The following is a 15,753-nucleotide window of genomic DNA, read 5'->3' as shown; positions in this document are numbered from 1 at the left end:
AGGATCAGATCAGCCATGATTTTATTGAATGATGGAGCCGGCTCGAGGGGCCAAATGGTCTACTCCCGCTCTTATTTCTTGTGTTCTCCTTAGAGCAGGGAAGATTGAGAGGAAATTTGACAGAGGTGTTCAAAATCATGAGTGGTCGAGCGATACTTTTCCCATTGGCAGAAGGGTCGAGAACCAGAGGACACAGATTTAAGGTGATTGGCAAAAGAACCAAAGGCGACACAAGAAAAAACCTTTTTGCGTGGCGAGTGGTTAATATCCGGATTGCACGGCCTGAAAGGGTGGTGGAGGCAGACTCAATTGTGGCTTTCAAAAGGGAGTTGGATAAGTATCTGAAAGAAAAACATTTGCATGGCTGTGGGGTAAGGGCGGGGGAGTGGGACTAGCTGAGGTGCTCTTGCAGAGAGCTGGCATGGGCTCGACGGGCCGAATGGTCTTGTTCCGTGCTGTAACCATTCTCTGATTCTATGGTTCTAACTCTCTCATCATCAGCCTCTATTCACCTCCCTCATATGCTGATCTTCAGTGCATCGATACTGGAAACACAGAGCGACCAATCCAGAGCCGCTCTGTATCAGGGTGGGTGCTGGATGCGGAAGTCGCTCCCTGGCCTCCTGTGTGGGTCTGTTTGTTGCATCAGTTTGAGCTGGATTGGAGAGGGGGAGAAGCTGCTGGGTTTAACCCCCAGTACCTCTGGGCCCAGTCGGGCCCAACAATTTCCGATGAGAGACTGTCAACAGCGGTGGATTCTAGGGGAGATCAGGTTGTGAAACAGACACTGCCAGCACAATGTAGAAGAGTATTGTTTTAGGAACAAGTATTTCTGTAGGGGCTTTCAATAAACAGATTTGTTTTAATCCATTCTTGGGATGTGGATGTCACCAGTCGGGCCAGAATATATTTCCAATTTCCATTTGCCCCTTGACAAGGTGATGGTGGGCCTTCTCGAACCGCTGCAGTCCGTGTGGTGAAGGCCCTCCCACAATGCTGTTAGGTGAGGAGTTCCAGGATTTTCACCCAGTGATGATGTAGGAACGGTGATATATGCCCAAGTCAGGATGGTGTGAGACTTGGAGGGGAACTTGGAGGTGATGGATTTCCCAAGCACCTGCTGCCCTGGTCCATCTGGGTGGGAGAGGTTGTGGGTTTGGGAGGTTCTGTCAAATTTCTGGTCGAGTTGCAGATGTATACATTCCCTCCCCTTCACCCCGCCCACCCCTCCCTCCTCCCATAGAGACCAGAGTCTTGTGTCGGCCCAGACCGGGTGGTGAGTTCCTGTCCCTGAAGGACATGTAGGGGGTGGTGGGTGTGTCAGCCTTTTCTGACCTTGATGGTCCGAATCGTCCCACTCCCTGGTTCTCGGGCTTGGAATTATTTAGGAGATGTGATAGATGTAGACAGACAACTGTTTGGTGCAAGAACAAATATTTTATTTAGGAAATAGCACACCACACTAATTACCTGAATAGCATATAACAAAATGTACAGAAAAAGGGGGAAAACATATACGCAACGGGTACAGAGGCTATGCAGTGAAAAAAAACACCTCCCACCACGACACTAACTGAGCTCGGCTCATAAATTGCAGGGACTATGCTCACCAAAGGATTTCTCCACAGTTTAACCCAGTTGCACACTGCTTTCTCTCTTCAGCAGTTATCATGGGCAACTTTAATCTACATATTGATTGGGCTAACCAAACTGGTAGCAATGTGGTGAAGGAGTATTTCCTGGAGTGTATTAGGGATAGTTTTCTCGACCAATGTATCAAGGACCTAACTAGAGGGCTGGCCATCCTAGACTGGGTGATGTGCAATGAGAAAGAACTAATTATCAATCTTGTTGTGCGAGGCCCCTTGGGGAAGAGTGACCATAATATGGTAGAATTCTTTATTGAGATGGAAAGTGACACAGTTAATTCAGAGACTAGGGTCCTGAACTTAAGGAAAGGTAACTTTGATGGTATGAGACATGAATTGGCTAGAATAGACTGATGAATGATACTTAAAGGGATGACGGTGGATAGGCAATGGCAAACATTTAAAGATCACATGGATGAACTTCAACAATTGTACATCCCTGTCTGGAGTAAAAATAAAACAGGGAAGATGGCTCAACCGTGGCTAACAAGTGAAATTAAGGATAGTGTTAAATCCAAGGAAGGGGCTTATAAATTGGCCAGAAAAAGCAGCAAACCTGAAGACTGGGATAATTTTGTAATAAAGCAGAGGAGGACAAATGGTTTAATTAGGAGGGGGACAATAGAGTATGAGAGGAAGCTTGCTGGCAACATAAGAACTGACTGCAAAAGTTTCTATATAGATATGTGAAAGATTAGTGAAAACAAACGTAGGTCCCTTGCAGTCAGATTCAGGTGAATTTATACTGTGTAACAAAGAAATAGTGGACCAGTTAAACAAATACTTTGGTTCTGTCTTCACAAAGGAAAACACAAATAACCTTCCGGAAATACTAGGGGACCGAGGGTAGAGTAAGAAGGAGGAACTGAAGGAAATCCTTATTAGGTGGGAAATTGTGTCAGGGAAATTGATGGGATTGAAGGCCAATACATCCCCGGGTCTTGATAGTCTGCATCCCAGAGTACTTAAGGAAGTAGCCCTAGAAATAGTGGATGCATTGGTGACCATTTTCCAACAGTCGATCGACTCTGGATCGGTTCCTATTGACTGGAGGGTAGCTAATGTAACACCACTTTTTTAAAAAAGGAGGGAGAGAGAAAATGGGTAATTATAGACTGGTTAGCCTGACATCAGTAGTGGGGAAAATCTTGAAATCAATTATGAAAGATGAAATAGCAGCACATTTGGAAAGCAGTGACGTGATCGGCCCAAGTCAGCGTGAATTTATGAAAGGGAAATCCTGCTTGACAAATCTTCTAGAATTTTTTGAGGATATAACTTGTAGAGTGGACAAGGGAGAACTAGTAGATGTGGTGTATTTGGACTTTCAAAAGGCTTTTGACAAGGTCCCACACAAGAGATTGGTGTGCAAAATTAAAGCACATGGTATTGGGGGTAATGTACTGATGTGGATAGAGAACTGCTTGGCAGACAGGAAGCAGAGAGTCGGGATAAATGGGTCCTTTTCAGAATGGCAGGCAGTGACTAGTAGGGTACTGCAGGGCTCAGTGCTAGGACCACAGCTACTTACAATATATATTAATGATTTGGATGAAGGAATTGAGTGCAATATCTCCTAGTTTGCAGATGATACTAAGCTGGGTAGCAGTGTGAGCTGTGAGGAGGACGCTAAAAGGCTGCAGGGTGACTTGGACAGGTTAGGTGAATGGGCAAACACGTGGCAGATGCAGTATAAGGTGAGATTATTCACTTTCGTGGCAAAAACACGAAGGCAGAATATTATCTGAATGGTGGCAGATTAGGAAAAGGGGAGGTGCAGCGAGACCTGGGTGTCATGGTACATCAGTCATTGAAAGTTAGCATGCAGGTTCAGCAGGCGGTGAAAAAGGCAAATGCTTCATTGGCCTTCATAGCGAGGGGATTTGAGTATAGGGACAGGGAGGTCTTACTGCAGTTGTACAGGGCCGTAGTGCGGCCTCACCTGGAATATTGTGTTCAGTTTTGTTCTCCTAATCTGAGGAAGGACGTTCTTGCTATTGAGGGAGTGTAGCGAAGGTTCACCAGATTGATTCCCAGGATGGCAGGACTGACATATGAGGAGAAACTAGATTCACTGGGCCTGTATTCACTAGAGTTTAGAAGGATGAGAGGGGTTCTCATAGATATATATAAAATTCTGACGGGACTGGACAGGTTAGATGCAGGAAGAATGTTCCCGATGTTGGGGAAGTCCAGAACTAGGGAACATAGTCCAAGGATAAGGGGTAGGCCATCTAGGACTGAGATGAGGAGAAACTTCTTCACTCAGAGTTGTTAACCTGTGGAATTCCCTACCGCAGAGAGTTGTTGATCCAGTTCATTTGATATATTCAAGGGGAAGTTAGATATGGCCCTTACGGCGAAAGGGATCAAGGGATATGGAGCGAAAGCAGGAAAGGCGTACTGAGGTGAATGATCAGCCATGATCCTGTTGCATGGTGGTGCAGGCTCGAAGGACTGAATGGCCGCCTCCTGCACCTACTTTCTATGCCCAAAAGGTACCACAGCCCAAAAGTCACCACCAAGGCCCCCAGTTATACCTGAGTGCACAATTGATTTCTGATGACTGCTTTTGTGCGATGTTGGCAGGCTGATCAACTCTAATGTGATCCCTTTGTGAGATATTTTGGTGGGCTGATTGAGTATTAGCCTGATACAAGATTCCCAAAGGTGTTGATGGGGTTTTCAAATGGTGCCGTTAGAATGTAATCGGGTCTTGATACTGTCCATTGTGTGTTTTGCTGAATCCAGGGTTTTTCTGTATAGCCGTTTTAAGAACTATTAAAATATGTATGTATCTGGGTCCCTGGTAAGTGGGCTTTTGTTAGACTGCTAATGTCTCCCTGGGGCCTGCCTCCCAGGTGGGTTAGCAGCCCTATGCAGACCCAGCATACAATTTAAAATGTCCAAACTCAATCTAAAAGGCCTTAGTTTAGTCCAAAGGCACCTAATAGTGAGATATTTCTGTCCACATTTCTCCTCCAAAAGTCTAACACAGTTCCAATTTATATTCCAGACACATGTCCATTGAGTAGGGGGTCCCAGAATGTTGTGAATCCTATAGACATTAGTGACCAGTTGGGTTATTACGACAATCCAACAGCTTTCATGGTCACTTATTTTCTGCTGATGGCCGCACAAATAGCCAGGTTCATTCAGCTCAATTTCACAACCTGCCTTTGTGTTTTTGTGGGTTCTCTCTCACCCACCCTTTTTCCTGTTTGAAACTCACTTTACAGGGTATTAAAAGGGGAGGATTTGTCGACCAGAGGCTCAAACCAAACATCACATTAAGATGTGACAGAGTCACTCGATTCATCGGGAACGGAATATCATCGGCCTTTGACCATGGAAGGGAAAAGCACTGTTCACAGCGGGGAGAAACAGTACACGTGCTCTGTGTGTGGACAAGGCTTCAGCCGATCATCCAACCTGGAGAGACACAAGTGCAGTCATACTGGGGAGAAACTGTGTAAATGTGAGGACTGTGGGAAATGTTTCAACTACCCATCCCAGCTGGAAATACATTGGCGAGTTCACACTGGGGAGAGGCCATTCAGCTGCTCAGAGTGTGGGAAGGGATTCAGTTGTTCATCCCATCTGTTGAGGCACCAGCAAGTTCACACGAGGGAGAGGCCGTTCACCTGCTCCGAGTGTGAGGAGGGATTCACTCATTCATCTACCCTGCTGAAACACCACCGAGTTCACACTGGGGAGAGGCTGTTCATCTGCTCTGAGTGTGGGAAGGGATTCACGACATCATCTCATTTGCTGACACACCAGCGAGTTCACACTGGGGAGAGGCCGTTCACCTGCTCTGAGTGTGGGAAGGGATTCAGTACATCATCCCATTTGCTGACACACCAGCGAGTTCACACCGGGGAGAGGCCGTTCACCTGCTCTGAGTGCGGGAAGGGATTCACTACATCATCCCACCTGCTGAGACACCAGCGAGTTCACACTGGGGAGAGGCCATTCACCTGCTCTGAGTGTGGGAAGGGATTCAGTACGTTAGCCCATGTGTTGAGGCACCAGAAAGTTCACAGGTGACTGCAAGGTTGGGATCTGCTATTAATCCTGCTGTTAATCACATCCCGACTGAACCATGTTCATTCTGACAGTTGGGGTTTGTTTCTGCTGATGTCAATAACTCCAGTAACTGGACTGGAGTTTAATATTTGGGTTATAGACAAATAAATTCGTGTTGCTTTCAACACATTGCTGTAGATTTTTGTCTTTCCCACCTGTGTGTTTATCATCACCTGGCTGGAGCTCAGAGAGGACACACTGGGGGGAGGATCATATGGGGAGAAAACTTCAGCCTGGATACAGTCCTTCAAGGTCACACTGAGAGGGGCAAACGGCACTTTGGTCTTTCTCATTTCTCTTCACTGACGTGGGTTAACCTTGACGTGTAAGGTGCAGATGATATCCACCCAAGGGTGTTTAAAGAGATGGGACGGGTGCTCTGTCAGCCCCTTGCCCATATCTCCAACAGCTCAGTAGAGTCAGGGGTTGTTCCCTGAGATTGGAAGGTAACATATGTAGTTCCCATTTTCCAAATTGGCCACAAGTCAGAGCTCGGGAACTGAAGGCCCATCAACGTGACCTCGATCACTGGGAAGGTGCTTGAAGGGATCCTGAGAGATGCTGTTTTCCATCATGGGGAAAGGGAAGGGGCCATTACAGATACTGAACACGGATTCTGGTAAACATGGTCACGTCTTACACACTATCTTCAGTTTGTAAAGAAGTTGTTAGGTTGGTGGATGGGGGAATCTGGTTGACATTGTCTACCTCAAGGTGTCAAACTCATTTTCTATGGTGGGCCTGGTCCAGTATCCTGGCACTTGGCATGGGCCACACTCAGCAAAAGCTATGAAAATAGCAATAAATGAAGAAAAACTACATCGGAATTTACATTTAGATTTTATTTACTGCCGCTGCTCCCGATCCCTGGCACATCTTAGCTTGAGCATTCATGAACTGACCCTGCTCAAACCATAACCATGAGGATATCGGTGCATGGTTCTGCCTGTAACCACAAGGCTGTGTCACTGCCACACACAGATACCGTTTCCTTGTGTCTCATCTTCATACAAACACCATCATTTCACATCCTCTTGCTACACAATTGCAGCAGACATGAGCAAGGACATGAGGCTTATTAAAAGACACATTTCATTACAGCAAAGGTTACACTGGGAGAAATGTTCAGTTATTTGCCATTACTGGCAAAATGCCGGACAAACCAGCAGCACACTGGCACCTGAACAGTGTCTCATTGGTCTACAGGCTTTTCTTAAATAGATTTGCTACGTGGATATAAACTTAAACCAGCTTTGCAGGCGTGATGCTCCATTCACACATTGAAGGTGAGAGAGGTGCTGTGGGGCACACACTAAGTCCAGTAGCTGAAAGTGATTCACAGACTGGGTTTTGTGTTTAGTGATCCCGGGCGTGTTACCAATACCAGCAAAGATGAAGCCCATGGAATAAAAGGGACAATGGATACTGTCTCACTGTGAGCGAGTTAGAATGAGAAGCTTTAACAACAGCTGATGTTTCACAAAGGGAGACCTCACCAGACCAAAGGACATTGGTGGCGTTTAATGGGCTGTTTGTGTCACTGGGCTACAGGAGGCTATTTGTGACAGAAGGAAAGCTGGTCACAGCAAACAAACAGTTTACCGGCCTGTCCAGGGCCCACTCTGACCCCCACCTTCTCTCTCTCACTATTGATGGACACTGCTGCAGTAATTGCTCCTCTGACCTTTCCTCTCTTGTCCCTCCTACATCCCTAATACACGGCCCGACACAATCTCCCTCCCCCTACATCCTCACTGTGCTGGAATCTACACCAGTCTCCCCATCTGTTCCTTGTTCTCTCCCTGGATCCTGAAACTACAGAACTCACTGATCCCTCCTGAAGTCTACAGGCTCTAAAACTGAAGCTTGATGCCCCTCAGTCCCCACTCCGTCCCCACTCCTTGATTTACCTCCCCTTCTCTCCTCCTCTTTCCCCCTTGGTTGTGATCCACAATCTGGGCCTTGGGCCTTCCCCGGGGACTCAGTATGAACAGGGGGATGTGTATTGAGACAGGATGTCCCAGCTCTCCACCTTTAAAGGGACAAGGAGAGGACCAGCTGGGCTGAATTGCCCTGCTTTATGACATCACTGCAGTGCCTAGCAACCACCCTCCCTGAGCCTTGCTCATTATGGGCTGGGTTGAGCTCAGTGCTGTTACAGGAAGGGAAACAGGAGCAGGATTCGAGTCGTGTGGAGCCCAGGATTAATGGGGAGAGGTACAGGATCAATTTATACCTTATTGAGTGAGAAATGTCAGTGTCCCGGACACTCCCTGTCCCTCAGTATCTGTGTCGGGGAGCGACCGATGGGTTCACTCTGTATCTAACTCGTGCTGTGCCTGACTGGAGAGTGTTTGATGCTGGCATGAGCTGCTCAGCTCGATGAGCACAACATTTATCCCAAAGATGATCAGATAAACCCATCAGCTTCTCCCCTGGACACAGGTCCTGAAGGACAGGGAGTGTCTCTATTAATTTGGCTGGTGTCCTTGATCAAATTTAAACATCTCACATCTTTTTAAAAATTTGTTCATGGGATGTGGGTGTCGCCTCTCACCTCTCATTCTTCTAAACACTGGAGAATATAGGCCTAGTCTACTCAATCTCTCATAGGACAATCCCCCCATCCCAGGAATCAGTCTGATGAACCTTCATTGCACTCCCTCTATAGCAAGTTTATCTTTCCTTAAAAGCACCTGAAAGTAACAATGATGTAATTTACTGTGTTCTGTAAGCATGTGCTATTTTGTTTTATTTTATCTGTTCTGTATTGTGTTTAGTTAATAAAATATTGGTCCGAATTAAATTGGAGTTATTGAAATTAACTAAGTTATGTTTTATTCAAGGTTAATGATGATAGCTTTACGAATGATTTTTGCTGTTTTAACGGATTTTTAATTCCGAAGGAAGTTTTGAAGTTCCAAACTTAAAAAAAGAACCAAGTGTTGATTTAAAACAAACTTCTGTTTGTTCACTTGAGTAGTAACAAATTCAGTCTTCTGTTTATAATCAATTTACAAGTGGAGTATAGTCACAGATGGAGCACGTGTAACCAGGCACGGGTATCTCCACGCTAACGAACAAAGGAAAAAGCTTACATTTATAGACTGTTTTCTTATCAAACTGGAGCCGGCATTGCCTAATATGGTAGTCTCTGGCTACTGCATAGTCCAGAGACACAAGTTTACATCAGCAACACATTTAGAAGCATTGCGGCCTGGCCACGGTGATCATAAACCACTAGTTCTGGACTTATCTTATCCAAACAATACTTCTAATCCATTTTATTATGAATATCGAAGCCTGGTTGGTCGCAAAACACCAGCTGTTGCTCTTCTGTCTCTCTCTCTCCCTAATAATACGAACCACATTTTTCCCTCTATCGAATGAATGAAACATAAACCCCTTTCAGAAGCTGAATTAACCAGGGTCCACATGTCAACCTGTCCTACAGGTTTTTTTATGGGTTACATTACCTGTTGATAAAGTGTTTTATATCTTTCTTTGTCTTTACTAATCCTGGTTTCCTCTCAGCGTCCTTCCCTTTTCTTATATTTTCAATGTCCCTTATTGACTTCCTTACAGCATAATGCAAAGACCAGAATCCCTGAAGCTATTATCCGTGCTATCACCAATCCCAGCTGGAACAATCTAACTAGATGCTACTTTCCACCATTCCTGATTCTCATGTCTCGGGATTGCCTGATCTGTCTCTCTCTTCCTCTATATGATTTGCACTGTGTGTTTCTGGGATGTCCTAATTCGCTAAATTATGAGCTTTAAAGCCAGAAACAGGGAGAATATAATGTCCTATATGTGGAATGACTCGAATGGCTTCATCCTCCAGAGGCAGTCTCATCTGCAGATAAGTTGCGTTATGATGATGTACCAGAACCAACGTTTAGCACCGATACATGTGTTCCTCGGTGGAATCAAGCTAAAGTGATGTTCTAGTATGGGGCATCGGGTTAAACCCACAGTCATATACGTGACAGTAGTAGTCACACAATACTGTCCTTTTCCTTTATACACTGTATTAGTTTGGCCTTCACCCCATTTACTATTTCAATCTGGCATTCTGGAGATTCTTTGTCGAAGGTGAACCCACAAGCTGGAACATCTACAAACCCATGTTGTCCCTTTCAGAGTACAACACTGCATATCTGGTGCTATCCAAGTTCCTCCCCTCTCAATCAGATATCTTGGATATTCCTCATACTGTTTATGGATCGGACCTAACTCAGTCTTCCACCCTTGCAAATGGTTATACCCGATACACCGGCCAAGGTTTCGTTTCATTTCCACTTTTCTTTAGCAAAGGCAAGATCAATCCCACTGGTCTAATATCTTCACTTCTTTCTTCTTCCCTCGGGGCCAAAATCCCCATTCCTATTGGCTGCATCACATCAAAGCCTATGACTTGGTTCCCCTAAACCATTTTCTCAGTTGTTCTTCATGAATAAACAAAGGGATTTGATTACTCTCTCTCTTGTCCAGTCCCTTCTGTACCACATTCATCATAAATGTCACAGAGGCTACACACAATACCACCAGTAAGACACATCGTGTTCCCATTCACTTTCTATATCTATTCTGTTTACTCCTGCTAACCTTGCTGTGGCTCCTATTCTGAGCTATCCTGTCAGCTCTCACTTTCCTTGTGATTTAAACTGATTCTCCTTGTGTTCTCCATCTTCCTCATTGCTTGGTTCTTGTTTTCTATTCTTTACTAACACATTCTTTACTAATTCTCTTCCCATTTTGTCTATTAATTGTGAATATCTCCCTTCACAAAATCTAGTTGATAGATTCAAGCTCATGTTTAAAACTTTTGATTTCAATGAACAATTTAAAAACACACATTGTCATATAATACATTTCCTAATTCAGTTACTTCTAGTCCATTAAATGTGGGTTCTTTTACTGGATGGGACAGGTCGAGTTCTCTTTGTGAGGTGGGATGTCATTTTATTTAAGTCCCACATATGATGATCACGATCAGCGTTTGTACTTGGCAAACCAATAGTTAACATTACTGATCAACATACAATATTTCTTACTTTAAAATAACCTGTCGTCATTACCTTTTAAGTTTGTATTGAAGTATTTTATAATGGTCTTGAATTACTTATTGTCCTGGAGTGATACTAACTCTTTAAGTGAACACTATTAATTTAGTGTTTGGGGTCAGGATGTGTCCTAACCCACCTGGTTCAGGGGAGTCTTCCTGGTCTCCCAATCTTCCCAAGAAGCACGCTTTAGGGTTCTTTCTCTATTACCACTAAAATTATGCTTTTGAGGGTCTATACCTCGGTTTATCACGGATTCCAAAACTCACTCTTTTGAGGTCCTCTGTTTCCTACTGGAGATCGCCTTTCACTTGGATCCATGTTTTTTTTATGGAGCTTGTAAGGTCTGGCCTCCTTATCTCCCACCTTCAGTTTGTAGCTGATCTGTACACAGCCATGGCACCTTGTCCAGACAGAGACAGGCTGACTTTTTTTGTTTTTAGCCTCTCTACAAGCTTTCTTTGTTCAGTACTTAGTGGAGGCCTTGAAACTGATGACCATTCCAGCTGTAAGGAAATCCTAATTTGGTCAGCATTCTCGCCACTGTTAATTCTAATGCCTCTGACAGGTAGCAGTGTGTTTAACTCTATCCGGATTATTTCAAAGTCGGTTTCTCTATGGAGAATGTGTCACGGCCTTGATGGTTTAAAAAGTTCTCTCACTCTCCTGAGCCACATTAGCCATTTCATGTTGTGCTGTTGTCGATAACTGAGCATGCCTGAGAATCGTTCACACACACACGCAGCGGTATCCCAGTATCATGCCACATGTGACATCTGATCCAAGCCATTTGAGGTGATCTTATCAAAAGATCGTGGGGTGTCTGAAGATCTTTGCTCATCTCCCTCTGCACGGTCCCGATGTCTGGGGTAGTGGCCAGGCGATCAAATTCAGTTTTCTTATTGTTCAGTGTAGGCAATGACACAAACATCTCAGAGAAATCTTAGCAATTTCCTACATTTCCCTGACTTTAACAAGAATTTACATTAACACCAGATTGTACCCAGGTGATTTATGACAATTCACCCAGGAACAATGAGTGAAGAAACATTTCTATTTGGAGGTGTAACTTTCCTGTTTTCTTCTTATATCCTCACTCATTTCCTCTCATTACATTTTATACAGTGTTCACCATTTCATTCATGAGCCCGGAGGAACTTTACTGTCGAATACAATATTATCATACTGTCTTTAAACATCGATCAAACATTCCCACTTGGTCCAAGTTTTGACCCAGTTTCTTTGTTTAATTTTATTTAACCGAACCTCTTCTTGGACCTTTTATTCTACAAAATATGCCAGAGATCAATTCAGTCTACAAGAGGAAGGATGTTAGTTACCTTTAGCATAACAGTCTCCCCCAAAAACTTATTTCTGAATACATAGTTTGGACAGAACCCCAGAGACGGGACTTTTTCAAAAATAAAACTTAATTATCTCAATTTTGAGCTAAATTTTCCTTCCCATGTGTTTAACCAGCGACGCTTAGCAATATATATATATATATATATATATATAAAATCAGTTTTAATTTCACAAACAAATTATGCCCAGACTTTGTCATTTTACAAAGAAGACAAAAGTAACAATCGCGTTTGGATACAGGTCATTTATCTTCCCCTTCGAGCAGTGTGACTTGGACAATAGGATTACATCGGATATACGGCACAGAAACAGGCCATTCGGCCCAACCAGTCCATGCCGGCGTTTATGCTCCACTCGAGCCTCCTCCCTTCTTTCCTCATCTAACTATATCCACATAACCCTCGATTCCCTTCTCCCTCATATACTTGTCTAGCCTCCCCTTAAATGCATCGATACTATTCGCTTCAACCCCTCCCTGTGGCAGTGAGTTCCACATTCTCACCACTCTCTGGGTAGAGGTTTCTTCTGAATTCCCTATTTGATTTCTTGGTGACTATCTTATGTTCATGGCCTCCAGTTATGCTGGTCCCCACAAGTGGAAACACTGTGTCTACTCTATCAAAACCTTTCATCATTTTAAAAACATTTGGTCACCTCTCAGTCTTCTTTTTTCAAGAGAAAAGACACCATGCCTGTCCATCCTTTTCCGATAGGTATACACTCGCCTTTCTGGTATCATCCTTGTAAATCTTCTCTGCACCCTCTCCAGTGCCTCCATACCCTTTTTATAATATGGTGACCAGAATTGCACACACAAAGTTTAACCAAGGTTCGATACAAGTTTAGCATAACTTCACTACTTTTCTATTCTACAACAATTCAATTCGATAACAATCGATCCCAATAATTTAACTCAATACTTTAAATTCTTAAGTCCAACTTTGTCAGCATGCTGCAGATAACTGGAGATAATTTTGTTTTAACTGCTGGATCTTTTGCTATTCCATCAACCTCTTATCCAACTGCAACTGGCATTGCCTAATATGGTAGTCTTTGGCTACGGCATAGTCCAGAGACACAAGTCTGCATTTTCTTCAACATACATCAACAATGTTAGAAGCACGTAAAACACTGGTCTTCCTGTGGCAAGCACAAACCACTAGTCTCTGAACTTTTCTTATTCGAACATAATATTTCTAATCTAAACATTCTATGATGAAAATATCCACGGCCAGTTGTTCGCAAACACCAACTGCTGCTCAGTGAAATCTCTCTCTAATGATAACAACCACATTTTCCCCGATATGGAATGAACTAAACATGAACACCTTTCAGAAGCTGAATTAACCGAGTTCCGGATGCCAACACCCCTCTCATCTTCCATTCACTTCAACTGAAAGGAAAACGCCAGATTTTAACAGTCGGGATTTGAAAGATATTTGCAACAGATGCTCGATATTCTTAGAGTTAGCATTGTTCTATATTCTGTCTACTCGAGGAGTTTGATAACAGGCTTTCTCCTGTGAATGTAGAGCTGGAATATTGGGCCGGAATGTATTTACTTGTTCATCTTGTTGACTCTAAACCGTTGCCAATTATTTGATGTGATCTGTATTTTCTTAAATACATTTCCTGAATAAATTCAAATTTAAATTGAACCCAGATTTGCAGGCGTGATGCTCCATTCACACATCGAAGGTGAGAGAGATGCTGTGGGGCACACGCTAAGTCCAGTATCTGAAAGTGATTCACAGACTGGGTTTTGTGTTTAGTGATCCGGGGCATGTTACCGACACCTTCCCACAATACCAAGGCGAGGAGAGGCACTCGAAGGTATGGGGAACTGGCATTTGTCCACGTGAGTAACCAAAGGTATGAGAACTGAAATAATCCAGAGTTAGAAAGGAGAAAAGGCCCCAAAATGGTGCAGTCAGTAACAGGACATCAATTAGTCTCCTCTTATCTTGGAACATTAAATGTCGACACACTCTGTTATTGAAACATCAAAATATTATATTCCAGCCCAGTTATAGGGGTTATTATCATCAGAAACAAACTTCAACTGTCGGAATGGACACGATTCAGTTGGGATGTGATTAACAGCAGCAATGATAGCAGAATCTAACCACTGCAGTCACTTGTGAACTCGCTGGTGTGTCAGCAGGCGGGATGACACAGTGAATCCCTTCCCACACACGGAGCAGATGAACGGCCTCTCCCCAGTGTGAACTCGCTGGTGTGTCAGCAGGTTGGATGACCGAGTGAATCGCTTCCCACACTCCGAGCAGGTGAACGGCCTCTCCCCAGTGTGAACTCGCTGGTGTTTGAGCAGATTGGATAACACAGTGAATCCCTTCCCACACTCCGAGCAGGTGAACGGCCTCTCCCCAGTGTGAACTCGCTGGTGTGCCAGCAGGTTGGATGAAACAGTGAATCCCTTCCCACACACGGAGCAGGTGAACGGCCTCTCCCCAGTGTGAACTCGCTGGTGTGCCAGTAGATCGGATGACTGAGTGAATCCTTTCCCACATTCAGAGCAGGTGAACGGCCTCTCCCCAGTGTGAACAAGCTGGTGTTTCACCAGGCTGGATGACTGAGTGAATGGCTTCCCACACACGGGGCAGGTGAACTGCCTCTCCCCAGTGTGAATGTGTTGATGAATTTGCAGCGCAGACGGGTAGCTGAATCCCTTCCCACAGTCCCCACATTTCCACGGTTTCTCCGTGGTGCGGGTGTGCTTCCGTCTCTCCAGGTTGGATGATCAGTTGAAGCCTCCTCCACACACAACACGTTTACAGTTTTCCCCCGCTGTGAATGGTGCGATGGTTTTTCAGGCTGTGTAACTGGTTAAAGATCTTCCCACAATCAGTGCACTGAAACACTCTCACTCGGGTGTGTGGGTCTCTGCTTTTTCAGTCACACTGATGTTTGTAATCTTTCGCCACAGACAGAATAAACAAACAATGCTCCTTCCACATTCAAAGGCCGATGATATTCAAGTCCTGATGAATCGAGTGACTCTATCTGATCATGAAGTGATGTTTAGTTTGAGTTTCCCTCCTTCAAATCCTCTCCTTCTAACACCCTGCAAAAGGAGTTTACAAAAGTCATCACTAAGTACAGGATCGAAATTCAGAAGAGACAATTCTAGTTTCTATGGAACATTCTTTCCTTCTGCTGTGTGGCTTTAAGTATTGACTTAATAAAAATAATAAAGAGGGAGAAGATAGATTGAGAGTAAACTGACAAGGAACATAAATACAGTCAGAGCTTCTACAGATATATAAAAAGGAAGAGATAGCAAAAATAAACGTTGGTCCCTGAGAGAATTAAACGGGGAAATGGCAGAGACTTTAAACAAATATTTTGTGTGGTCTTCACGGTGGAAGACACTAAAAGCATCCCAATAATAAATCGATAATCAAGGGGTCACAGGGAGCGAGAAACTTAAAACAATCACTATCACTGGAGAAAAAGTACGAGACAAACTATTGGGACTAAAGGTGGACGTCCCCTGGACCTGATGGCCTGCATCCTGGGGTCTTAAAAGAAGTGGCTGCAGAGAAAGTGGATGGATTGGT

General features: G+C 44.1%; 1 protein-coding gene and 1 pseudogene across 1 annotated transcript; one reads left to right on the top strand and one right to left on the bottom strand.

The window, feature by feature from the left end:
* The window catches only part of LOC139235509 (zinc finger protein 850-like), an 84,594-nt pseudogene extending 69,727 nt beyond the window's left edge, over positions 1-14,867 (bottom strand).
* Positions 4,906-5,739, top strand: LOC139235660 (zinc finger protein 773-like). Its single transcript, XM_070866705.1, has one exon. It carries the CDS (start codon positions 4,998-5,000, stop codon positions 5,697-5,699), a length of 702 nt encoding a protein of 233 aa, XP_070722806.1. The 5' UTR covers positions 4,906-4,997; the 3' UTR covers positions 5,700-5,739.
* Positions 14,868-15,753: the final 886 nt, after the last annotated feature.

This window comes from Pristiophorus japonicus, chromosome 23, assembly GCF_044704955.1.
Source record: "Pristiophorus japonicus isolate sPriJap1 chromosome 23, sPriJap1.hap1, whole genome shotgun sequence".
Taxonomy (NCBI): domain Eukaryota; kingdom Metazoa; phylum Chordata; class Chondrichthyes; family Pristiophoridae; genus Pristiophorus; species Pristiophorus japonicus.
This window is presented reverse-complemented; position numbering and strand designations above follow the sequence as displayed.

What these genes read in the sequence shown, in the direction of transcription:
- LOC139235660 (XM_070866705.1), top strand. Translation starts at nt 4,998, where the DNA reads ATGGAAGGGAAAAGCACTGTTCACAGCGGGGAGAAACAGTACACGTGC.